Consider the following 27,950-nt stretch of genomic DNA (forward strand, 5'->3'; position numbering starts at 1 on the left):
ACCTCTAAACATTGGCGCCTGATTTAGCCTGTAGGTAAGTTGATTTATTCAATTGAAAACAAACACAAAACTCAGTTGTACATGTAACTGCACTATACGACAGAATTGAAAGAAGCTGATAAACAGAATGAATAAAACTAAAATATATGTTGTTAATGATCGCATGAATTCTATTTCAGTTTCAAAAGGAGATGAAATATTTCCATTAACTGGCAAACCTGTGATTAGAGGGGAGGACAAAACAAATCGCAAAGTCACACTTCCATATAATATCAAGTTTCCGTTCATGGGAACCAGATACAAAGATCTTTATGTATGTTTTATTACATTACCATTTTTAAGGATATATTTGAAATTAATAGCATATAATATTTTTATGCTATCATATTGGGACATATTGAATAAATTCAAAATATCCTTTAAACACGTACAATGAAATACTTCACACCAGGAAATAAAAAGCACATTTTCCATCCAAAAAGTTTTTTTTTAAATTAAGGAGCAATTAAAGACTGAATACTACGTATAATTTATTGTCCTAAATCCTTACATTTTCTATATATAATACATAAAAATAACAATAGTACAACAGACCGCACTAACCATCATCACCCGACTCCTCTAAGAAAATGGACGCACAAACAAAGACAACAACGAACAACACATGGTTCAGATATTTTCACTTGGCACATGAACAACATGCAATATTACCACATCTTCTTATTTTTAAACCATTTTTACGTGCTTATTATACCCCCTTTGAAAATCTAGAACTTGTGTTGTAAAAGTAAAATACACCATGTAAGGCTACATAAATCTTTGTAAACAGATAAATATGATTCTGAATTTGCTTTCATTGTTTGTATTTCATGTTTTTCTATTCAGGTATCTAAAGATGGTCTTGTTGGATTTGCTCCCCGGACTCTACACCAAACCGAAGTATTTACTGAAACTTTAACCAAAGATGACCCGGCTTTTGTTGCGCCATATTATTTTCCTGCATATGGCATTGGTTCAAAAGTTGGTAACAACACGTACACTGGTCAGGTTTTGTATAGAGAAGGATCTCATGTACCTTTAGGGGAGTTATCAAAATACTCCTCTATCATTCAGGAATCTATGGTGGGATTAGAATACCAGTTCGAGGCTTTGTATGCGTTGGTTGTAACTTGGAAAGAAGTCATTTCTAACACAGATATTATGAACGGTTGTGGCTCGTGCAAGGTATATCTGCTACTTACCAATCAATATATGCAACGCTTGTTATACATGTTATATTGTTGAATGAATTAATTGGATCAGTACAGCCATAACTGTAGTTACTGACTTTGTTTTTTAGTTTCACGTGAAAAATGGGAGATTGGTTTGATTGCAACTGAGACAACTATTCATACACCAATGTAAAAAGATATGAACAATTAAAGCCCATAGTAAGGCCCTCAACAATGAGCAAAACTAATACCAAATAGTAAACTATGCAAGGGCTTGTAATGAGAAAAACAATTCAAATGAGGAAAGAAACGGAATGATTTATGCTTAAACAATTACTGAAAACATATTCAGCAACACAATTAATGATCGCCTTTAAATCTGGATTACAGGGATCTGGCTCAGGACATATCTTTATTCAAAGAGGAAAATTTTAGGTAAAACAAACTAATAGTATGTACCTGTCAATATATATTATATTTTAGCAGCTTACTAGGTTTAACAAAACAGGTTTTTCCGTTAGGTTTGCATTGACAGGGAACACAGTCTGTTTACATAGTAAATGTTTAGGTAACAGGTATGTTAAAGGGATATCTCATGGATTTTATTAAATTTTACAAGCAACTAGGGCATGCGAACTTCATATGAGTATAAGAAAAATTATTTATGTAACATTTATTCTTGTCGAGGTATAATTGTATAGAATACACCTATATCGCGAAAAATGTTCTGCAATTTTTGCTTTAAATTATATTTTCCACAACCCCTGTCTCATTAAAACAATTATATGTTTTTGCCGCTGCAAAGTTCGTTTCATAGATATAACATTTGTAGGAGTCACCGAATTATTTTTTTTTAGTAAAAATGGTTATATCTTCTGCACAGCATGATCAAGGCTAATTTAAGTGTAACGTCGTGATTGCATTGCGAATCGGAATCGTACTTGTCGACGTTTTCAGCAATTATACATACACTATGGTGCTTTATAAAGAAAAGAAAAAAGAATTCGGTGACCCCTTTAACTTTTATATCTATATACCGAAAGTTTACTTTCCTTAACATATAATTTGTAATGAAAAATCAAAGGACATTCAATTTAAGTCAAATTATTCAATGATTTTTGGTATATTTACATACGTTCTATACATTTGCACTTTTATATGTAGGATATTCAATTTGCTTTATCTCGGAAATTATTGAAGTTACCTAAAATTATTATCGATATTAATATGCAGTTTTACATTCTTTTAGAGGTTGTAAAATTATTTCATCAAATCCGTGAGATGGTCAATTTACGTACCTGATACTTTAAGAGACAATATTTGAAATTCTTATATGTCAAGAAATACCTTCATAAAATATAGGCAAGCAATTAATTAATATTTTAAATAAAATCATGCAGTATTTGAGTCGATAAACGCTGGGTACTGGATAGTTTACAATGATATTGAAAGGGCTTATTAACTAATAAAAGTATTTATTTCTTCACTGAACTGTATAAAATATATTTGACATCTGCTTGTGAAATCCTGTAGAGAACAATGCATCGTATTTTATCCAAAATATTTTTTTGCAGTACAGTGTACCTTATTTCATAACATAGTGACTGTACTTGATATGCAAATAAAGACATTTTCGCTTCAGAATAATACATTTCAATTGGCAATGTTGACAGACGGTACTTCAAGTTTTGCTATATTTAATTATGTGAAAATGGATATAACAATGGACAAATTTACTCAGGTTAGAATTAACAACAATTAACAAATTTAAAGTCGTAATATAAAAATGTCTCTACTTCAAACGTTCAATTTTTTTTTTCAAATTTAAAACACAAGGATTGCCAAAAATCGGAAGGCTAGAGGTTCATTGTCGAAATTTCTTTCTTTTATGATTATTGGGCGATATTTTTCAGTGATCTGCAAAATGTAAATAATTCTGAAACTACTAGATGCGATCACCCCGATTAATTTTCTTACACGAGGGTCTAGATGGGGGAGGAGGGGGGTTCCTTCATTTCTGTATTCCGTAATTTTATAGGCCATTTTTCTCTATTTTTTTATACTTTTTGCCCATTATTCTCTATTCTTTATATTTAAGCACCTCATTATTCTCTGTTCCTTATTTTTTTGGGTCCATTTTTCCTTATTCTTTATATTTTTTGCCCATTATTCTCTATTCTGTAAACCCCTATCCACATCCTCTTACATGCGTCAATAAAATCACATTTAAAAAAAAACTCAAGTGACTTATCTTTGTTGTTACAATAAGGATTCTACTTCCTCAAAATGATCTCTACACTACATGTACGTCACATAATTTTTTAAAATAAAAATCGTGAAAATGGAAGTCATTGTAGACATGGTAGAGATGACGCACAGTCAATTTAGCTCTTGAAAACCGAATCTACATAGCATCAATATTACGATCCTTACACGACAGATATATTCTAAAAGACAAATGTATCTACTAGCTATAAAACATAATGTACTTTTAGGCCTTTTGTCAACTAAAAATTATTGTCTGATTTGTTGTCAGTGGGAATTTTCGAAAGTCTAAATAACACTAAAAACAATTATATTTCAATATTTCGTGGAAAGATCCACAAGTAGAGTCTGTTTTCAAGGGCTTTTAGTAAAACAAAATAAAGGGGTGTTAGTGAATGATGTGTCCGACTACAAATTATGCCTATAATTAAATAGAAAAATGAGTGAATGAAAATTTTTAAAAATTACAAAAAAGCAGAAATACACCTAAAGTTTTAACATTTCTAGTAGCACGAAGCTTTTTTTTCACATTCGAGGAAAAGAGGACAGAGTTGTAAACAATTCAAATATACCATTTTGGTCATGTTTACCTTCTCTAATAAAGAGTTCCATTTTCTTTGTTTTAATTCATTTGGATATCTGCCTGTATATTACCCTCCACCTATATTATATTCTTAAAATGATTATATATATATATGATTTAATGTGTTATGTTTTATGTTTTGTGTATATGTGAATTTATTATTTGTAAATGTTTTGTAAGAGGTGAAAATATTGTCTTGTCTATATTTGTGAAATTACATGATACAGTTGACCGCGTTTATCCATATAAACAATAGCACTACCTATGAAATAGACAATTTTATTCTAATGTCATAATGAATGACACAGCCATGCATATTTGAAATCATAAATAGTAATTTGAATCTAAGGTCGGCTTTGAGCGTTCCTGATGAAGGTAAATCCAGAAAAGCGCTTCGGACGCATACAATTTATAACGTGTTGTTTCCATTTATTTGCAACTTCCTAAGGTAAAGTTGGACATAGATAATTTCGGATATTCGTTTTACTTACAAGGTAAAATCGCAGCCATATAACTCCTCTAATATTTATACATCCATGGCCTTCAAAATGTTGGCTTTGAGTGTTGCCTGATTAAGGTAAATACAGAAAACCGCTTCAGGCGCACATCATTTACCAAGTGTTATTTCCATATTCGGCAGAGGAAATCTTAAAAAGAGTTTTCAGAATTACATCTTTGACTGTATATTTGCCTTTTCTCTAATCTGACTTTGTAAGTGAAACAAGTACTCCGAGAGTTCCCAAAATATGCTAGTAGACTTCCGTTCAAACAAATGGCGATTTCTTCATTCAAAGACAAACCTGGTTATTGTTGCTAAAAGGGATGACGATTGGAAGAAACTATTGATGAATTATAAATACAATATAAAACCGGCAATTGGAGTGAAAAGCGTATATTTTGTCAAAACAAATTAAAACATTGAAAAAGTTTACATAAAATTATTATGGAATGTTGCACTTTTTAAAATAGATGCAGTCAAGGTAAACTACTAGTATCGAGAATGAAGAAGAAATATCATGTTTTTAAATTTCAGCTGTATTTTAGTAAATTTTTAAGAATTCATAAACTTGGAGACAGGTAGAAATTATAGAAGTCTCATTTTGCTTCACAGAAAAGAATGACCAACGTAGAAACAAATGTTTTGTTTGAGGAAAGTACAAATCATACTTCTTGAGAGGGAATGCTAATTATGATAAGCAGATCACTGAAAGTGCATTATCAATACACTAGATGTTGCCATTCACAAAATATTGGTAACATGTTCTGCACCTGTTTTTTCAACAGAGAAAGCAAAAATTATAGGAGTAGATTTACACAATTTGATGCTGTTTTTTGTAGTCCGGTTTTAATGCTGGTAAGGGAAGAGGGTATACAACCGCATTAAACGACAGAGAGTTGACACATGTTTTGGACAATTATGGAAGTGATTCGAAGGGGATGTATATCTTCAGAATAGATAGAGAACAGATACAGCCTGGAGGATGTTCTAACGATACACGTGGAAGTAATATATATATATATACTTTCTTAAGTTTATTTTATTAGTCAACAAATAAGAATTATATCAACTAGTTGTAAGGGGAAAAATAAAGTGTAGAAGTAATTCTTTTTACAGCAGATGGTAATTTAAGGTAGATCATAGGTATATATTTCCTCAGATAGAATTTTTTATACTTTGCCAAAATAAAGGTTTTCTATGCTTTTTCCAAAAATATAATAAAAAGTATGGGTCACCGTGCTATTTTTCAAGCTACGGGTTGTACGAAATTGCACAAATTTGCTTAGATTGTTCATGAAAAAACACATTTTTGTGCTTAAAAAGAAATCTATGAGATAGAATTTTGAAATATAATATGAGAAGATAGGTTTTATAATATGCTTTAAAAAATAAAAAGAAAAAATGGTGTCACCGAACTTGTTTTCTTGCTACAAGTAAAAAAATAAAATTTCCCTATCAGTCCAGTATAATTTTTTTACTAAAAGAGTTATCTCCCCTTAAATGGCCAAGCTGAAAAAATGATTCCAAAAACACAATTATTTGGTATTTTTTTTAAACATTTTGAAAAAATGCAATAAATCACCAAGTTTTCTTTCATTAAATAAACAGTCTAACCTATAAATTGCCTATCTGTCTCCAAATTTGCAGATTTGGGCAAAGATCTAGACCGATTGTGTACTGCGATTGTACAATCCAAGATGGCGGTATACCATGAATCTACCTTAATAGGTTCTGACTTTATTGCGTAGTACTAGTATTTCATGTTATCAAATATACCCAAATAGTCTTCTAATACATGTATATACAAATCTGACTAAAACTCCCTTCCAATAGAATATAATGTACATATGTATATAGAGAGAACATTAGACGGTTGATATATACAGGCCAAAAACATTGTTTGTTTTTCCTGTAGGGAAAATAAAAAAAAACAGTGCAATTAAAAAAATTACAGAGAATTATGTGGCGTGCTTACAAAATGTTTACTTTGGATTAAAGATGATAAACATTTAAGAAGAAGGTTTTTATATTTTTGAATAAATGTACTTATATAATTTTATGCTATCTTTGAAGGTGTCCTAAGCATTTATCCAACATATGCTGGAATGCTTGGTGGTAAAATGCTGGATATATCTGGTCCATGTATGCATTCTAATGCACGTCTAACACAGGTTAAGTGTAGATTCGGAGGCAAAGATGATTTAGTCACATACGGCTATAAAGTTAATTTTATGAAGGCAAGGTGTTCTGTTCCACGGATGCCAATACGTGGATGGATAACGGTGGAAATGTCAATTAACAACATAACATATTCACACAGTACAAAAATTCTAATAGGTATGTTTCACAGATGACTGAGAATATGTTCCAATTGACTTATCACCGAGTTTGTACTTGCATGAGCAACTTGACGGTTACCATATGTGGAGCAGGATCTGCTTACCCTTTCGGAGCACCTGGGATCACCACGGGTTCTTTTGGTTGGGTTTGTGTTGCTCAGTCTTTAGATTTCTATGTTATGTTTTGTAAACTGTTGTTTGTCCTTTGGTAGCTTTTCGTTTTTTGCAATAATACTCTCAGTTCGTTTTCGACTTATGAATTTGACTATCCTTATGGTATAGTTGTTGTCCAATTAGCGTATACTAAACATTTACCAATATTTATATGTTATTTGTTATTTGAAAAAAAAATAGAATGACACTATAAAATAATTCGAACATCTAATTCACTACAATTAAATTATTAAAGATGCCAGCAAATTCACATTCAAAGAAAATTGACATTTAAGGATGTAGATAAATAAGCAAAACAACAGTCTACAAATCACAACATAGAGACATATCGTTGTTCTGTCCCAAGGATGTCCGTACATGATTGGATATCTTGCGAATACCAGTTAACAACAGAAAATATTTACACACTACAAAAAAATATTGATAGGTATGTAAAGCGGAAAACATCATCCCACTTACATAAATGAATGGGATCAAGCCAAACACAAATACAAATATTACAAAACAGCAAAATGAAAGATCAGTACTTGACATATCACATAAAAGACTGTCATAAATTAAAGATCAATAATATAGGAGCATATAAAACTATAAAAAAATGATTTCTAGATTTTTTTGTTGGGATGGGTGGGGGTGGGGGGGGGGGGGTCTCAAAATTTTGAGCAACGAACAAATTATTTCTCCACAACAAACAGGTTATTTATAACTTTCCATTTTTTACATATATATTAGAATCAACTTATATCACGCCAATTATATATCCGTAGTGCATGAGAAATGTCTGGTTAATCACTAACAAAGACGTCTGCAATTACCAAACTTCTGGAACCGAATTAAAACAAATCGCAAGCCGAAGACAAATTTTATATCCTAACCCAAATTTCTTCTTCAATCTTAGGGATTTTGTGGTTTAAATAATGAATCATGAACGTTTTTTACTAACACATCTATCCAAAATGCAGTACTTGAGTGTGTATTATCATTTTTTTTTGGCACCGTTGAAATTAGTCAACTTACACTTTTTAACAGTTCATCCCGGCAGAGTATCAAAGGATGAGAGAATACATTTACCATACATGGGAAAGGGAGAGGGATGGAACGAGACACACACAACACAGTTAACTTTGCATTGGAACAGTTCTTTGTTTACAGATTACAGGAATGCAAACATCAACATTTCTTTGATGGGATATAAGGAAAATAATAATGGGGTAAGTCATGACACGTTTTTTTCCCTGTACAATAAGTGCGTTCACATTATACCTGTTTCAATAGATGGAAGGGATGCACACATCATTTCAGTTGGCACGTTAATGCTCGAATCAGATGATTCAGTTATATTTGGACTTTTATTTTGTATCTGTTCACATGAGAACAGTTTTTTTCTTATATCAAAATGTTAAGAGGTCGAATGGTTTCGGTAGACGTTTTTCCTTTTATTTTATTAAATCAGCCCTTTTTATCGGAATGGATATAGTAGATTATGAATACCTTTTTCATATTAAAGCATACTTTTGACATTTCAGATAACCTGGTCAAATCTAAAAAGTATAGGAACTATTCGTGCATCAGCTGAGCAGTTTACATTTCAGACAAATAGTATAAATTGTATAGGTCCTGTTTGTGATGAGTATGAAATCGGAGTTGTTATGGCTGAACTACAAGACCAAAAAAAGGCTACATTCTACAGGTATGAGGTACTTTAATCGTATATTCTTCTAAACGAAACAATTTCAGTAAAATTAATGAGGCAAAGCGATAAAATTCGTCAATGACTTGCACAGGGGCCTCGGTGACCGATTGGTATAAAGAGTTGATTTATAGCAATTATTACGTCATGTCAACTCTGAGGTTGTGATTTTGAACCTAGCTCGTGGCAAGTGCTTTTGAATTAGATCTTAATGGACTATAATTGACGGTTCGGCATCCTCAAACAATAAAACTAGCCACCACGATATCGACAAGAGTGGCATTAAACACCAAAAAATCAATGACTTACAATACAGTAAACAATATTTTCGTTTTGGGAACATGATAAAGACTAATGGACGAGTATTAGTTGAATATTTAAACGTTTTGAAATATTTCTTAAACACTTATAGATTTCATTGGTCTTTTTTTTTCAAATTTTCTCTACTCTTAGATATATATATACATGATCATGTTCCTTAACAAATACAAACCAAGTAAGACTTAGCATCTGTCATCACATCACATATAAGGGGAACTGTCATACAAGTGACAGGTTTAGCTAGCTCTAAAACCAGGTTTAATCCACCATTTTCTACAGGAAATGACTGTACCAAGTCAGGAATATTACAGTTGTTTTCTATTCGTTTGATGTGTTTGAGCTCTTGATTTTGCCATTTGATAAGGGACTTTCCGTTTTGAATTTTCCTTGGAGTTTGGTATTTTTGTTATTTTACTTTTTCCTTGTCATATGTGTAACATTACGTTACCACTGATTTCATTTACATTGTGTGACAGAATATAAGTTCCCCTATAATATTTGTTCCAAAGAACTTTTAGCATATAACAAAAGTTCCATTGGGAAAAAATATATATTCTTACCTTGTTTAGAATAAGAGCCATCGTTTAAATATGTACATTTTTTGTTGTATTCCTCAGACTCCATTCTTTGTATTTACTACATGTACAGGTAAATGTCATTTGAGGTGAACATTAATTAAGATGTAATCAGGTGTAAAAAATCAAATGACACTCTTTCTTTAAAGGAACAAATATTATGAAACCATATGGCGTTTTAGTTCCAGGAAAATATCTTATGAAGGTGGAAATAGTATTATGTAATGTTTGTTCCCAAGAACTTTTATTATCCATAGTTTTGTTCCAGGGGGAACAAGTATTATGCGGAACAAATATATGTTCACAGTGAAACCGGCTGGAGGGAAAATTAAAAAAATCAAGGAGTTCTTGCATTTTGAACTTTGTTTTTCTTAATTTCTACTTGTGTGGATGCAGATTTATTTTTTTTAATATATATAAACTGTATTGGGCGGAAACACATTTATTTGCTAAAGACTGGCAGTTCGTTTTTTAATTCTATTATAAATAGAGTAATATATTGATACCTTCTTTAGAAATATTGGGTAATGTTAGTAATTAGTTAGATAAATATTCTATATAATTCGTATAAAACCTGCATTTTTGGCTACAACGATTACTCCGATCGTTGTAGTATTGTTAATGAACGACTCGAACACTGATCCTTTTCTGTAGTGGCAGTGTCTAAGCTGGGAGTTTGACAACAAAATAATCTTATAAAGTATTGTAATGGCATTGTTGCAGAAGGATTCTTGGTATTATTATTCTATATAAGTGCAGCAAATATGAAAGGACTACTATCATTGGTTAATATTAATGTACTTAAGAATGTATCTTTATTAGTTTCAAAGTTAACGAAAATATTATAAAGTAAAGTAATTATAAATATATTTCATTTCTAAGTTGTTCTATTTATTTCTATGATTGTATGTGATTGTATTTTGTATATATTTACCTCTTGTTTTACATGTCAATGTGACGAAGTGTTTTTAGATAAAGCATATTGTATTGTATTGTATTGGTATCCTTTGGTCGTTAGTCGTGACAATGTCAGTGTTAGGAGTTTCACTAGTGACTGAGTGATATATGTAGTTATATCACATTAGGATTCTCCTACCCAAGTTGTCATATGTTAGCTAGGCACTCCTCAGTGGACGATTTTTAGATGGGAAAGCAGTGTCTAAGCAAGTCCTAACTCTAATGTCGAATGATCTGTGCATGATGCCAGGTGTAATCTAGTTAATGGCAGTGTCCATTATTGAGCATCTTTGTTAACGTTTTGTTATGATTATAGTATTGTCTTGCATATGTCTGGGTCGATTTTTGAATTCGAAGTCAGTTCTGGTAGTGGGTGTATCTAAGAGGGTTGTGTCAATCATTTTATATGTCAAATAGTAAATGCGTTCATTCTACATCTGTATTAGGAATATAATGAATTATTATATTCTCCGAAGATTTTCCCAGACCGTTCAATGAACAATAAAACAACAATGATGACGCAATAAGAAGTCATTTCAAAGTTTATATTACAAGTTTTGCATTTTTTCAGATTCTTAATAAGTAATGTAATAACCCTAGGATTTTTTGTAAACAACGCCATGGTCATCAATCTTGGTGACAATTGGCCGAGCCAAAAATGTAAGACATGGTATGATCAGGACAGACAAGATATGAGTTGGCTGAACAGCTTAGAGAGTTGTCCTTGTACACTGGTACAAGCACTTAGTGATATAGGACGTTTTCAGACTGATTTCGGATGTTACCTGTATGATAATAGGACCAGTAAATGTAGATATCACAAAGGATCTGTGCATTGTGTTCGATCTGTCCAACCTTCGTATGTATATTTGTTATAGTTTATAATTAAAAGCATTGTACCAAAATAGCAAACTGAAAATAACGATTGACCAATTTGTGATGTTTTATTCAGTGGTTTTGTTGCTGCCCCATTTAACTTCTTCAAATCTCCTTAAACAATGATAATTTATAATAAGCCAAAGTTAATGTACACGACTGCTAGAAATTACAGAAAAAATCGTAAAAAGACGAATAAGTAACAAAAAGGGATGTTTTCAATACTTTTTCTTAAAATGTCCTGTACCAAGTCAGGAATATGGCAGTTCGTTTCTATATGCATGTTGCATTGGCGTTTGTTTTTGTTGCACTTCAGTGTGTCTGTTGTTCCGTTGTTTTCCTCTTATAGTTGGTGTGTTTCCCTCGGTTTTAGTTTGTAACCCTGATTTGTTTTCTCTCAATCGATTTATGACTTTTAAACAGCGGTATACTACTGTTGCCTTTATTTACATTGATTAGTTTAAAAAAAAAAAGTATAATCAGTTTATCTTTTGAAAACAAGCATAGACATAGACATAACAAACTTAGTAACTAATTCGGCTTAGTATACAGCATCTAAACATAAGATTTGGTGAGCTTTTTATCTAATATTAACAAAAGAAAAAACAAAACCAAAGAATTATGCACATATAAAACATACAACTGAATAAAACCAGAATTACAGATTTTTCGCAAGCTAGTTTCAACTCATTAAAAGACAATTGTTCTTATTGATTTGAAAACAAACCAGGGATAGTACTTCCAAATACTTAAGATGAAGTTGTTTATCGAGCCCGTAAATTTGAATACGATCCGGATAAACTTATTCTTAAATGTTTCCTATTTGAATTTACAACTGCCATAACATCTTGGAATATTGTTTTATCGGTATAAATATTACATTTGTTATAAAACAATTAAAACCCAACTAAATACTATAATTGTTTTACACCTATGAACATTTACTCTCCTACATTTTGTCGATACCTATATTTCACAAGATCACGGTTTTTCTCTAAATGTTAATGACGTCCCTACACTGAAAGCATTGTGTGTTGAATGGATACTGATTGATATTTTAGTTTAAGATACATGATTTGTTTTATTATTCGTTCTATGCTTTGAACTAGTTTTCAGTATCTGCGAGTACTCTCAAATCTGTACTTTATGTCTTTTGTTTTTTTTTTTAGTTGTTTTTATGTTAAAATCTTTTCAACTGAATTGTATTGCGTATTCTTATATTATGCTATAACACCAATGTTCCAGTTTGGGGAAGGGTTAGGCTCCCGCAAACATGTTGAACCCAGCCACACATAGCTTCGTATTTCGATATGGGACATGAATGCAATATTTAATTATAAAATGAAAATTTTCCCGTGTTTAATTCTTGTATTACTGTTCTTTTGATTTATTCCGTTAGAAAAACCGGTTCAGGAAACCAGTGCTGTTATGATGCTGGAGGAAATCTCAGGTATTCATCTGATAGCTTTCAAGGGAGTACGCCAGATAGAAGCCATGTTTGGGGTGCTTATCCTTTTGATAGGGTTGACCTTGTTCCTGACATGTCCCATTGGGTTAAAGATGTTGTGACGTTCTATCAATGTTGTTTATGGACTGATGACAGAGATTGTGATTATTACATGGATCAGCGGTCAACTAGGGATTGTCAAGGCTACAATCCACCAACACCAGGTAAAAAAACGTTAAAATCTTACAACAAATATGGATTTAATTTCCTAATTATCATGATTATTTCAAATGGGGAATGCAAATATATATTAAACACTAGGAGGTATTGGTTGCAATATACTGTCAGAGTCTTGACTTGATAAACGCACTTTGCAATTAAGGGTTTTAGATATAACTCGCACAAAAAAACATACCCTTGGCTTATCTTCTATCCTTTTCCGTAAGATTTCTGTTGATGCAGAAGCAGTTAAGTATATGTAAACAATATGTATTGCCTGTCGGTTTATAATTTTATTTCATTTTGTTTGTCTAAATGTGTGACGCTCTCGACTTTTTTTTCATTGACTAATAATTCACTTATATCCGACGTTATCTAAATTGTTCCATCTATTTATATTTTTTTATATACAGCAATGGTTTTTGGTCAAGGTCATTTTGAAACATTTGATGGCATGTACCAACGTATGTGTGGTCCTGGAGATTTTCTTTTGATGAATACTACATTACCTGATGGAAGTGTTGTGACCGTTCAAGGACGATTTTATGAAAATGTTTTCCCAGAAATTGTTGGTAAGCATTATAATAACATAGTTAACACAATTATTATAGATTATATTACAATATTTTAGGCAAATTTGTAGAAACAAGATTCAACTTCAAGTCTATTTTGTTAAAGGGAGATAACCATGTTGCACACCCTGTATCACTCCTTTTTAGAGCTTTTGTTTGTTGCCTTGATTTGTCTCTTCCTAATTGATTTGCGACATCTGACCATCGGTAAACTAATGTCGCCTTAATTTATTTCTTTTGTAAATTTTTCTTTACAGATTTCCACTTTTCCTTCGCCTTTTGGGGAATGGAATAATCTTGATGATTTTATCCATACCCTTAATGCACTATCAAAGTTCAAAGTTCTTTGTTGAATAAAACATACAAATAAAAACTGTACATAGGTATACCATGTAGGGCCCGTGGAAATTGAATGTAGCCTTAACACGGCTACGCGTTCAGCTAATTTATCAATTATGACCTATTTGAATCAAATATAATAAAAAGTGCAATTTGTGTGTGCGGTGCTTCTCGTGAGGATTCATGTTTATTTCTTCTTTGGTCATAATTATAGCATCGAAATATGAAACGATCTACTATCTAACATGCTTCATTTCGAAATGTGTTAAGGAGAGTATGAAAAGGGGATAATTATCAATGCGAAGTGATTAAACATTTTTACTTTGCATAGCCCTTTACGTGTTTTGGTCTTAGATATCTTTGGCTTTCAAATATTTTGGGTTAAGCGTTTCTGGTGAAGGTAAATCCAGAAAAGCACTTCGGACGCACGAATTTATCTTGTTTTTTATTTATTTATTTAGGTTTGTTATTTTGCATTCATTTTCTTATTGTGGTTTTTTTTCACACTGTGTGTACTAAGAACATGTAAATGCCTCTATTTACATATATGTTTCTGTTTATATAGGGGAGGGAGGAAATACCTCTGTCATACTAACAAATGTAGGAATTCGTGTTGTTCGTGGTAGCACTACAGAGACTGTAGAAATAAGACTAAAATTACCAACAGCAGATAGAAGTAAACGTTATCTTGATGTACTTGTCAATCAGCAATATCATTTCTTTGATAATAAACAATCTTTCTGGCAGGACTTTACATGTGAGTACATATGTATTGCTATCAGTACTATTAGTAGTATAAAATACCGTGTTGGGATCTCTGGATATCTGTTTTTGTAAAATGTTTACTTCCGTACTCCTAACAACAAAATTATTATATTTAAATTTACCTGTGTATGTTGTTTTATTTAACGCCATTTTGTCCCAGGTTAGAGTTGTCTTTATGACACTGTTCCTACATATTTTTTTATTAATATTGTATTTATATTGTGTCAAAGATCAAACTTATTCGTTCAGCGTATTTTTACTTGTTTTTGTTTAATTGTCCCTTTGATCGAGTTAAGCAATTTCAATTGATATTTTATAGTGTGTTTTTTTATGTTGTAATGTTTCACTACTGTTTCAGGTTAGGGTGAAGGTTGACGCCTGTTAAAACGTTTAAACCCGCTGCATTTTCATGCACCTGTCCTAAGTCAGGAGCCTGTTGTTCAGTGGTTGTCGTTTGTTGATGTGGTTCATAAGTGTTTCTCGTTTTTATATAGATTAGGCCGTTGGTTTTCATGTTTGAATTGTTTTACACTAGTCATTTTTGGGCCCTTTATACCTTGCTGTTCGATGTGAGTCAAGGCTCCGTGTTGAAGACCGTACTTTGACCGATAATTGTAAATTTTTTATACATTGTGACTTTGATGAGTTGTCTCATTGGCACCCATACCACATCTTATTTATATTGTTGAACATAATCAGACTAAACACTACATGTTTATAGTCTCCATTACAAATCGGACGATTTCAAACAGTAAATTAAAAATCATGATAACGGTTAAGTGTTCACAGCTAGTATTTTAGGTTAAGATGCATGAAGTCTGCACACAAAATTTGGAAACCAAATTTTGAAACATGTGGAATCTATTAGAAAGTAGTCTAATTGAAAATAATTCCATATCACCTTATCTAAATACATATTAAAAATATGTCAGCTGCAAAACAGACTACTTGAGAAATGATATCCTCGTGGACTATGTCAGGACAATTAGTGCATTTATCTTAAAATAGTCGGTTTGCGAATCTTACAATGTGTTTTAGCGTGTTTATGTGTGTGTTCATAAATGTCAATTCTACCATTCATCTATTGATCAAGCTATATATATATCGTAAGTCATCTCATAACACTTATCATTTACGTATAGAATTACTGAACTGATTAAAACATAAAATACTATAGACTGCCTTTCTCATCATAACTTCTATTGCATATGCATTCTAAACTTGACAAGCAGATCTAATTATGTCACATTCACTCTGTAAGCTTTTAGTGTGGTGAACACGGATGAGACAGGCATGGAATCAAACTTCACTGTTATTCTACAGAATGGACTTGCTATTCAAATAGCTGAGTGTGACCGAGTATTATGTGTTTTAGTCGTAGCACCATCTTCCCTTCAGGTATGTCAAATAGGTTTGTCAAAAAGAAGCGTAACATCTAACAATAGATATAGAAAACACAAACCAATTTAATATTACCATATTAAAAACGTAATCATTAGTAAGTCTCTGAAACGGACAAAAATTCATTTATTGCAAACATTGTGATTTCGTGCAAACATTTGATAAAAAGACGACAAACCATTTGATAAGTTTTTTGTATATTAAACAAGATACCAAAAGACAACTGCATCTATTCCAAGAGATACATACACCAAAATACAACTGCGTCTATTACAAGAGTTACATGAACATATATTTGTCATCAATGTATGTGGAACATTACAAAATAAAACACGACGACACAGCTGGAACTAATAGTTAATGTTTTGTCCTAGGATGCCAATGCAAAAGAAAAAAGCTCACCTTGAACATGTTTTGATCGATAGGAAAACCAATTTTGAAAACTTACAACTGTTTTTCCATTTTGTATATCCTCCAGATCTCTGATATGATTGTAGGGAAAAGTCCAAGGTCTTCTAGGAAACTTTAATGGAAATGCTACAGATGACCTACTTAATGTAAATTATACAGTTACTGCACAGATTGACAATAACTCATTGGATGATTTAACGCTTTATCATCTGTTCAAATATCCATGTAAGTATCAGATAAAAGTCTTGTTTTATCTAATATTTCTCCTTATGTGATTGGGTATACTATGCCTAAATGATTCCTTACTTCTATCCTATGTTTCCTTGCTCAATAAATATACATATTCAATACATATAAAGTTAGGAATTGCATAAAAGCAGCTTTATATAAAACTCTTTACTTAAGATAGTAATATATGTACAATATTCGGCTGATTAAATGATGCTTGTTTTACGAGGCCGCAGCACAAAAAGGCTAATTCGCGGTTACACAACATTCGAGGTAAACTAAACGTTTAACAATTTCTGAAGTTAGTTCTGATTCAGATTTGCTGGTTATGTGTTAATTATGTTGTTATACCACTGTCCCGGGGTTTAGAAGGTGTGTTAGGTGCCCGCTAACATGTTTAACGCCACTTTCTGTATATGCATGTCCCAAGGTAGGTTCTGTAATTCAGTGGTTGTTGTTTATTGCTGTATATCATATTTGTTTTTCGTGCAATGTTTTGTTAATACATCAGGCCGTTAGTTTTCTCGTTTGAATTGTTTTACATTTGTTATTTCGGGGCCTTTTATGATAGCTGACTATGTGATATGGGTTTTGCTCATTGTTAAAGGCCGTACGGTGACCTATAATTGTTAGCTTATATGTCATTTGACCTCTGGTGGAGAGTTGTCTGATTAGTAGTAATATCAATTTTCTTTTTTTTATATGTACATATGTTCATAGTTTTATTGTTACGGATTTGCCCACATAGCCTATCATTCATATTGTTTTATAGGGGCAACACAAAAGATGGACAGCGTTTTACCAATCTATATCGCTCCAAGTAATGACCCGTCTATTTGTTCAGTAGAGCAACCTCCGAGGACACCTCTTCAGGAATGTAAGGACAATAAGCCGTGTATGTTTGACTATATAGCTACTGGTAACAGGGAAATAGCAATGCAATCTAAATCAATGTCTATGAGAATTTATGAACTACGACGTTTCTTAACTCCAGGTAAATATTCGTTCATTTTATAGAAACTATAGGTATGCTGATTGTTTGAATAACCACGTCTGATTTTATTTAATTTTAAACAGGCTACATTTGTATGTTTGTGTTTAGTTTTTTATCATATTCAAATGATATCAGTTCACATTTCATTTTTCTATTTTTGTAGTCTATTGAAAAACCAAATGCGAAATTTTTAAAGTAGGTTATTTCAAAATTAAAATGAACTTCATGTGTCATGATTTGTGTAAATGATACAATGAGGAGTTTAATTATAATTATGAAGAAGGAATGGTAATCTTTTCAACTTTAATCTGTCGGAAGTAATGTTCTGTATTTAACTTGTCAGAAAGGCCCAAAACCATATAACTAACTATTAAATGATTCATTAAATGGGCAAGACAAAAGAGGAATACGAAATTGAATATTTCAAGAATGTGAATAGAATAGAAACATTGTAAAATAAAGCAATTCTACACATTTTTCGCAATAACTCGACATAACATTGCAAAAGTAATTTCTGTATGACGTCAATAGTCAATACCAAAATGGTCTATTCCGTTTGCAATTTTCATGAACATGTCTGCCCTTCACCTAAAGCGTGCTTTCGCGTTCCATGTACAACGAATATTGATAACATGTATGTCAAATAAAATTAAATATTGTTACATTTAGTATCAAGCTACATTTGGACTATTTGTTAATTGTAGTTAGGAACTGTGGGCTACTAAATGTTCCTAAATCTATTAAGAGTAACACGAATTACTCACTCGGACAGACAGTTACTATAGAGAGCTGTAGACAGGGACAATTACAGGGTGATACCATGACATACAGATGTTCAGCAACCGGTGACACTACTCAGACATGGTCTCCGTTGGTCAATGCCAAATGTTCGGGTAATTATTAATTATTGTGCTCAAAACTAAAACTACGGTGGTGACCATAATGGATGCAAAATGAGGGAAGACATATTACAGAAAGAGTGTTCAGTCATATGAACATTTATTAATAAGAATAAAATAATTATTATTACACGAAAAAAAAATATTTTGCCCGCAGTTTACGTTTTTCTATTCCATTAACAGCTTACCACCTAACTAATAGGAAGCTGTGAATCTGAAAAATTTTTGCACGTATGTTAATTTTATTATATGAAGGAGTGAAACATTCTTCGATGGAACACATAGCTCGTGCTTAACATTCTTCGATGGAACACATAGCTCGTGCTTAACATTCTTCGATGGAACACATAGCTCGTGCTTAACATTCTTCGATGGAACACATAGCTCGTGCTTAACATTCTTCGATGGAACACATAGCTCGTGCTTCGAACCGAAATCTACATTGGTTACTTACTGAAATCCTTTATATTGGGCATATCGTCTGAATCTGGGTGTACCTGTTATTGTGCATTCGCTTGGATACATTTTAAGCACCTTTATTCTGTCATTTTGGACATGGGTTTTTTCCCGAGGGTTTAGATAAGTTTTGTTAAGAGGAAAATCTTCTAGTTTATAATTGTTTTCACAAATGTAAACTAAATTGAAAGTAATTTAAAAAACATTAAATACTTTTTTAATATGTTCTTGCTCCTATTCATAAGTCTTATATATACTCCATATGCAAGTGCTGCTGAAATGTCTAGTCATTTTATTGTGCCTGTCACATGTCGAGTATATCTAGTGAGAGGACATTACCTTTAATGGAACGTGATTTAAAGGATAAAGCTAGCTTTTTTCATTCTTAATCATGTCACAATGATTATCATATGATTAAATAAGTAAAACTTTCATTTAATTTATGACAAGCCAGGTCATGCCTATTTCAATAAGTAGTAAAAGTAACTTTTCAACGTTCATCGCAGTGCCTACCCGGACCATATGAGTATATATCAAATATGATCCAAATATTGATATGATCCGGAACATCTATATTTTGAAATAAACAACTTGTTTTTTAAGTTATTAAAAGTAGTACTTATTCACAATCTGTTATTTGTCAACAAGTAAGAAATATAGATAAAACTAGAGCAATAATGGATATTCAAGTGTTGTATTAAAACGAAGATGAGTCAGCAGGCACTGTATTTGGTCGAAAAGGACCGTATGTATTATACCCTACGCTACAATAGCTCTAATGTCAAGGTGAGATTTGCAACAAATATACAGAATGTTTGCAGGAAATTGACAGCAACTTGACTTGGATACATGGTAACGTATTATGACATGAAGATCCATATCTATTTTGAGGTAAACAAGTCAAAGGTTTAGGCCGTAGTTAAAAATAATAGACAGAAATGAGCACAGGAAAGGAGTTTCTGGATTATAAATCTGTAACCTTACTTAAAGTCACATATTTTGAAAGGAAGACCCCTATTGTTTTCACGACAAGTTTCAATGGCAGTGACGGTACAGCCACAACACACTCATCAAATATCTTAGAAATTGGAACGACGAAAAGTTATCACCTTGCAGAATATATATATGTATTTGATATCCATCCAGAAATAGTTTTAAAAGATTTTGAGGCCGACATTTTGACTCGATGATCCGTCTTCTTTTTAAAAGAGGGACGAAAGATACCAGAGGGACAGTCAAACTCATAGATCGAAAACAAACTGACAACGCCATGGCCAAAAAAAAGACAAACAGACAAATTATAGTACAGATGACACAACATAGAAAACTAAAGACTAAGCAACACGAACCCCACCAAAAACTGGGGATGATCTCAGGTGCTCCGGAAGGGTGAGGATATCCTACTCCACATGTGGCACCCGTCGTGTTGCTTATGTTATTACAAATCCGGTAAATAGTCTAATTCGGTAGGTCACATTCGTGAAAAGGGAAGGGTATTGTAGTGACGGCATAAGGAACATATCCGATATCATCTGTGAAACGGTTATTCCATAACGGTCAACCAACTCGTGATGGCGTCCGTAAAATTTACAAAGGGATGATTTTCCATTGGAAATCCGACAGTCTGTTGAAAAACACGTCCTCCAAACGTAACAAATATTTTGTCATCAAGAAATCAAGCATCTTGATAATGTCAGTTTCAGAGAATTTTTTGTTTGAATCAGAGTGATTCTTTACAAAGTAGGATTTATCCCTTCCCAAGACAAGATACTTGTATCTACGTTCGCCATTCTTTTTAATGAAACAAAGTAATACCAACTCTTTCAATTTGTCTTTTAGTTTGGAATGGGGAATACTTGTGTAGAAAAGTCAAATGTTTTAATCCTATTGCAAGATGAGAGAGTCTTAGATTGTATGTACTCTAAAAGATCTTTGGAATTTTTTAGTATCCACATCTGATTCATGTCACCTCTAGAATAGGCAGTTTCACAATAACTTTGGAGCCCGGCTTTGATTGCTGATAAAATAGATGTTAATAATTTAGAAAGAGATTTCGTGGAGCACTTGGAAAACCCAGCAATATACCGTTGTTTGTAAGGACACTTATGTAGTTTAGGTATCCAATACAGTGATGGAAGATCCAGTTCTTCATCTTTGGTTGAAATTCCTCTTTGGTAAGTGTCGTAGACGATCTTTATTTCTATTACATTATGGACGATCTATTAATATGGACGATCTTTATTTCTATTACAGCTACAGTTGAAAAAGCCGACACTGCTCTTATAGTCGGAATTATAATTGCTGTTGTTGGTTTCATTGCTATTGTCATAGTTATTGGTGTTCTCATCAGAAGGTTTCGTAGAACTAAAGAGTAAGTAAACCCTTTATTTTGTGATTTTAGAGAATAACTTATAGACAAAAGCAAAATTTATGTGCATCAAACCTTGACATAGCAAGACAATATGTCTGCCAATAAAATGTTGCCAAACATTATCTCAAGCTCAGAGTTTTCATATAAAAGGGGAAAAAACTAGTTCATCCCCACCATTTTGTTTGTGCCTGTCACATGTCAGGTATCTTGTAAATAGTAAAGCTAATTCCTATTAATAATTCATTCTTTGTGTAATTCAGAGACTTAACAGGTTGAATTCTTTTTAATTTTTTCTCTCAACGTGTATTGACTCGAGACGATTTGTATCTATAGATATTGTAACGACACATGTTTACTGTTGTATTGTACGATTGTTTATTGCCCTCGAAACGACATATAGATATCGGCGAGGTTGAGTTTCTATCCCATTGGCGTATACTTCATTCTCCTTGTTAATACGCTTATTTTATTTCTATTACTGTTTTATGCTCTTTCAGGTGTTGAATCAGATTTAAAGTCTGATTTAGACCAGATGTGACTGCGCATTTAACATTCTGAACACCAAGCAGATGCAAATCTTCATATTTGATATATTTTTGGTACAAGTATCTTTTAAAACAACCCTAATGGTGGAATTAATATAATTTTCTATAAAATAATTGCAACATGACACTCATATTGACTTTTTAAACCAAGTTTGAATTTCAAAGCCAAATTAGTTGTCTCATTGGCACTCATACCACATCTACTTATATCTATGGAATACAGTGATTTATTTGCGAACGTTAATTAAATCCATAACTACTAATAATATCTAGTATTCATGGGGTCCTTTGCCATGATGATGGTGAATGTATAATGCGAAAATCCATGTATCTTTAAAAAAGACATTCTTCATTTGGCTATAATTTGATTGTTGTTTGTTTGTGTCTCCTTCAGCTTTAGATTATATCATGAACATCACCAAAAAAGTATAACAAAAATGCCGCTCAAAGATAAATTCAAGTCCATAAAAACTGACAAAATCAAACGTTATGAACGGAACGAGTGAAAAACAATTGTCATATTTCTGACTTTGTACATAAAATAGAGAATGGAAACGGGGAATCTGTCAAAGACACAACCCAACCAAAGAACAGAAAACAGATCAAAGCCACCAATGGGCCTTCAACGCATTGAAAAAATACCGTACCCGGCAGCGGGCTTCAACTGTCCCCTCAACAATAACGTATTCTAATTCTGCAAAATGGAACACACACTTAACTCCGAAACATACAAATGAACAGAAATTAATAAAAAAAAAAAACAACACACAAGACTAACTTGCCCGTTACAAGGCGACAAATAGAAAGAATTCGTATTTATGATTTATGAAAATAATAGTTAGCTATAAAGGTTATGTTTCAAATCTACCAAAAAATCCTTTCCGAATTCCGTTTGATTTTCTAGTTTCCTTAGAGTGTAGATTTCCTATGTGAATCTTTAAACCTATGAAAGCTCTTTTCCCACTAGTACTGCCCTCATAAATAGTGAACGAAAAAAACATATTTGGAAAACCACGCGTTTGAATTAACAGTTCCAAATCTTTAATATTTTCACAGATTTCATCACATCAATCAAATTCTGGATACATGTGACACGTTTTATCATAAAAACTGTAATGCCATGATTACAAATAATGTGAAGCCTTTCTTTTATTAATTTAAAAGAATATCTGTTCATCTTAAGCTATGATTCCAGTAAGAGAAAATATGGATCGCTATCTAACAAATCAACAGAAGGAAATGCGGAGTTCACTAGTGTAAGTTATTTTTGACATTTTTACCTATTGTATCTGTTTGTTTTGTTCACGCATCGTTGTCAATATAATGGAATTTGATGCGACTGTCATACAAGTGAGAGGTTTAGCTAGCTATAAAACCAGGTTCAATCCACCATTTTCTACATAAAAGCTTTTGATTTTGCCATTTGATTAGGGACTTTCCTTTTTGAATTTTCCTCGGAGTTCAGTACTTTTGTGATTTTACTTTTTACAGTCGACCATATAAACCAACTAAAGTACCTACTGAAGAGGAAAACAAGTAACGAGCTAGTCAAGAATACAGCCAATCATAATAGTAACAATTCGATACAAAATACTTAAAACACTTGTCAGAGAATGAATTGAAAGAGCATTTAAAAAGAACTTTGCCGCCTTTATCAGGCAATAAGATTTTTACAACAGTAGTTGAATGAGAAAGCAAAGGAAGTTAAAAGAGAGATCAATTAGAAACAAAGGTGTAATCTGAAATAAGATGGTGGGTCTACAGTAGAACAGTTTTAAATCAGTAGACGATAATAGTGTTCTCATCGTCATTTAGGGGCAGTTAGCTGGAATTCACATTTATGTAATTTTTTTTATATTTGATAAAATGAAATAGTAGAAAAGCTATCATACTGGCACGGACCATCACCACCATCAAACCCTAAGTCATCATCACAGAATAATATAATTTCTCAAAATTTTATTTTTCCTTCACTTTCTTATCTAATGAATTTGTTCGTTTTACATGCATGCTAATAATAGTATTATTATAAACATACTCATATTGTATTATGGAGAAGACTTTGTAAGTATGATTTACCTGTGTCTCATTCGTTTTGATTAGATTTAGCAAATAAGATATGTTTAAACTAACATAGACAAACATAGGAGTGAACAGATACACAGGGGATTCAAGCAATAAACGAATACAAGTTGGCACAAAAATGACAAAAAGTAAAGAAGACAGAAAAACAACCGTCCACAAAAACATATTAATTATTGAACCATATAATCTTTACCAAACGATGTAGTTGAACTCGGGCGCACACAGGGAATGCAAGTTCCTTTTCAACTGTCAACTTTACCAATGAAATAAGAATACGTTATTTTCGTCTTTATTGGATAGTCGTCTCATTTGCCTTCCTAAACTGCATCTACTTATTATAGCTCACCTGGCTCAAAGGTCCAAGTGGAATATTTCCATCACTTTGGATACGTCGTCCAATATCTTTTACAAACATCTTCTCATCTGAAACTATTCGGCCATATTTAAACCAGACTTTCCCACACTCTTCATTTGGATTCCTAGTTTTAAAAAATAAGTTGGGTAATTCTGGTTGCCAAACAAATGGCTGATATGGCGTAAAATAGATCAAGGCCGTACTTTGACCTATAATGGTTTACTTTTACAAATTGTGAGTTGGATGGAGAGTTGTCTCGTTGGCACTCATACCACATCTTCTTATATCTACATATGGGTCAAATAAAGGTATGTCTTTTAACATGAAGACTGTTATAGATAAATTATCTGACTTGGGAAGATTTCTTTAGAATGTTAAGATATACCTACTGTCTATAAACACCAAAACTGCCAGACAATTTCTTATATATGTATTTGCCCTTAAAGGACGATTTTTCGCCAAAAAATTCAAATTTGCCTTTTATCTTTAAAACTATAAAAGATGGAGATAAACTTTAAATGGCATCTCCAAATAAGGCAGTAGTAGAAGTTTAGTGTTTGTGGCACAATTAAGGTCCATTGTGTTTCTATTGTTTTGTGTCTTGTCGAGCATATCAACCCTCAAATTCTTGACATTTTTTTCTACTTTTCTTCCATTGTACAATATGTCTCGCTAAGCAGATCATTACTTTAAAGATGTTATAATGTATATTCTTTAAATCTGTGAACTTTTGTGCAATGATGTATATAAACCTAAATTATTTATTTTGTAAAAATATTTTCTTTCTCTATTGGTACTGTACACGTATACCTAACAACACAATTATTTTCATTTACCTGTGTTTAAAGTTATTGCAAATGGATGGTATTTTTGTTCGAGCATATTGTTTTTCTTTAATTGTTTAACATTTCTTACCTATATAACATGTTACTTTTATTATTCTTCCCTTAGTTTATTTATTTTGTATTTACATTGTGTCATAGGTGAAATTTATTTGTTCAGTGTATGTTTAATGGTGTTAATATGTCCTTTGATTGAGTTAAGCTATTTCAGTTGAGATTTTATAGTGTGTCTTTCTATGTTGTGATGTTACACTATTGTTTCAGAAAAAGGGTGAAGGTTTGGTACCATTAAAACGTTTAAACCCGCTGCATTTGTTTGCACCTGTCCTAAGTCAGGAATCTGATGTTCAGTAGTTGTCGTTTGTTGATGTGGTTCATAAGTATTTCTCGTTTCTCGTTTTTTATATAGATTAGACCGTTGGTTTTCCCGTTTGAATGGTTTTACACTAGTAATTTTTTGGGGCCCTTTATAGCTTACTGTTCGGTGTGAGCCAAGGCTCCGTGTTGAAGACCGTACTGTGACCTATAATGGTTTACTTTTATAAATTTTGACTTGGATGGAGAGTTGTCTCATTGGCACTCATACCACATCTTCTTATATCTATCTATACAATTGAATGTTCTCTAAACTAAGCTGTATTATTCGGTTGTATTAAGTCTCATCAAAACTTATAATCTTAAAATCTTTATATTTTAATGTAATATTGTATATATAAACCTAAACAATTAAACGTTTTAAAGATAGAATTTACATTGAATAGATGATTTTCAAAGTAGCTAAAATACTAGTAAACCTAGCAGTAATTGCCGCACACAACGCCACGTTAAGCGTAACCAATGCAAAATATCCATATACAAAAAACAGAAATAGCTTCAATGACGCTTAGTAAGGGAACCCACAACTTCACATGGAACAACATATTTCAGGTCAATAATTTTTTGTCCAAATATAGTCATTATGGGCTTTGTTTGAAGCAAGGCAACATCAAAAGGGAGCCTGAAAAAATCTATGGAATTTAGCAAATAATAATCTTAGTCAAATACATTTGAGTAAAGATGGAATACCAGTTAATGAAGGCCCCATGCAGATAAGATACAACGCCAGTAGTGGATACATAACCACGCCGATAATAGCAAGACGATTGGAAACAACCAAAAAATGGTTAAGTGATTTGCGATATGCTTAACTAGATACATTTTTTGTAAGACATTCCACAAGGTTTTGCTTTATATGCATTTGACACACAGCCCAACTTTGCTACAAATGAATATCTATCACTTCAAAAGCAAGGAAATATAATTGTTGGTGTCAGTTTTGCTAGCTCTATTCCTCTCACAGTCAATTGTATTGTGCTTGCGGAACGACAAGGTTATTACGAAATTACTCAAAGTAGAGACATTCATTTCGAGTGGTAGGATTATGAAGACCAACAGCTCTCTGCAATGCGTTATTGTATGTGACCCTGTATTATCACAAAACGTTTGTGGCGTATTTGCTGCTGATGAAATACCACAAAACATCAACACGTTTCCTTTTGCTTTCATCGTCAACACAGACTCAAAACGCAAACCTGGCAGACATTTTCAGCACTTTATATTTCAAGTAGAACTGTAGGAGTGTTTTTTGACAGTTTTGGAAATCCTCCTGAATATTACTGTTATCACTCTAGGGAGTTCGGTAACACAAACTCGTTAAAATTAGATTATAATGGAAGAAAATTACAAAGTGATGAGTCTGTATTGTCTATTTTATCTTTTGAATAGGTGTAGAGAAGTGACTATGGATATCATTGTTAAATTTTTTTCGAATGATTTTATGATTAATGATGAATTTGTTTGTGATTATGTCACAAATACATTTCCATTTTGTACGAAACATTCCGAAAGATGTCAACAAGTTTGCATCACCTGAAAGTGTCATACAATTAAAACACACTAGTCGTTATGTCTCAAGAGGATGAACTGCCTGTAATAAAATTTGACACGCCGACAACATTTTTTTTATGTGAACCTACAAATTCTGGTAAGACTATGTTTGTTAAAAGACACTAAGAAATGCAAGAAAATTCTATCATATATTATGAATTGCTATGGATCTGTGTGGCAACCTGTATTTGACGAAATGGTTAAAATTGTTAGTAATATACATTTTTGTGAGGGTCTACCAACTGGGGCAGATTTGATTTACCTGGCCTTCAAAGCTTTCATTTAGAGCTGTAACAGAACAGACTTCTAACATTCTCACAAGTTGGATGTATTCTTCTGCTTTTATTGAGAAACTCTTCTGTCTGTTCTTCGCGGAATTTTGTCTTAAGTCCACCCACGTTTTCCCCTTGTAACTGTTGATTTCAACGGTCATAATGTCTCCAAACTTTCCTTGCGCTCTTAAAATAGCATCACCGTCTTTAATGGTAACAAGTATGTTCATTCTTTTGTTAATTGTGGCAACTTTTAAATAAAATTGAGAATGGAAATTGGGAATATGTCAAAGAGACAACAACCCGACCAAAAAGCAGACAACAGCCGAAGGC

General features: G+C 32.5%; 1 protein-coding gene across 1 annotated transcript; it reads left to right on the top strand.

Annotated features, from left to right (window-relative positions):
• Positions 1-2,826: 2,826 nt before the first annotated feature.
• LOC127726459 (sushi domain-containing protein 2-like) lies at positions 2,827-21,596 on the top strand. The gene is made up of 14 exons (XM_052233837.1): positions 2,827-2,952; positions 5,398-5,563; positions 6,632-6,895; positions 8,101-8,282; positions 8,598-8,761; positions 11,186-11,473; positions 12,890-13,161; positions 13,570-13,728; positions 14,633-14,824; positions 16,094-16,230; positions 16,731-16,869; positions 17,645-17,866; positions 18,571-18,759; positions 21,475-21,596. Exons 1-14 carry the CDS (start codon positions 2,827-2,829, stop codon positions 21,594-21,596), a joined length of 2,622 nt encoding a protein of 873 aa, XP_052089797.1.
• The last annotated feature ends 6,354 nt before the right edge of the window (positions 21,597-27,950 follow it).

This window comes from Mytilus californianus, unplaced genomic scaffold (genome assembly GCF_021869535.1).
Source record: "Mytilus californianus isolate M0D057914Y unplaced genomic scaffold, xbMytCali1.0.p SCAF_17, whole genome shotgun sequence".
Classification (NCBI taxonomy): Eukaryota; Metazoa; Mollusca; class Bivalvia; order Mytilida; family Mytilidae; genus Mytilus; species Mytilus californianus.

Excerpts from the sequence above, each read along its gene's own strand:
- LOC127726459 (XM_052233837.1), top strand. The coding sequence starts at position 2,827 with ATGCAAATAAAGACATTTTCGCTTCAGAATAATACATTTCAATTGGCA. Across the intron at positions 8,283-8,597 it reads ATAAGGAAAATAATAATGGG|ATAACCTGGTCAAATCTAAA; the intron begins GTAAGTCATGAC and ends TTGACATTTCAG. Across the intron at positions 11,474-12,889 it reads GTTCGATCTGTCCAACCTTC|AAAAACCGGTTCAGGAAACC; the intron begins GTATGTATATTT and ends TTATTCCGTTAG.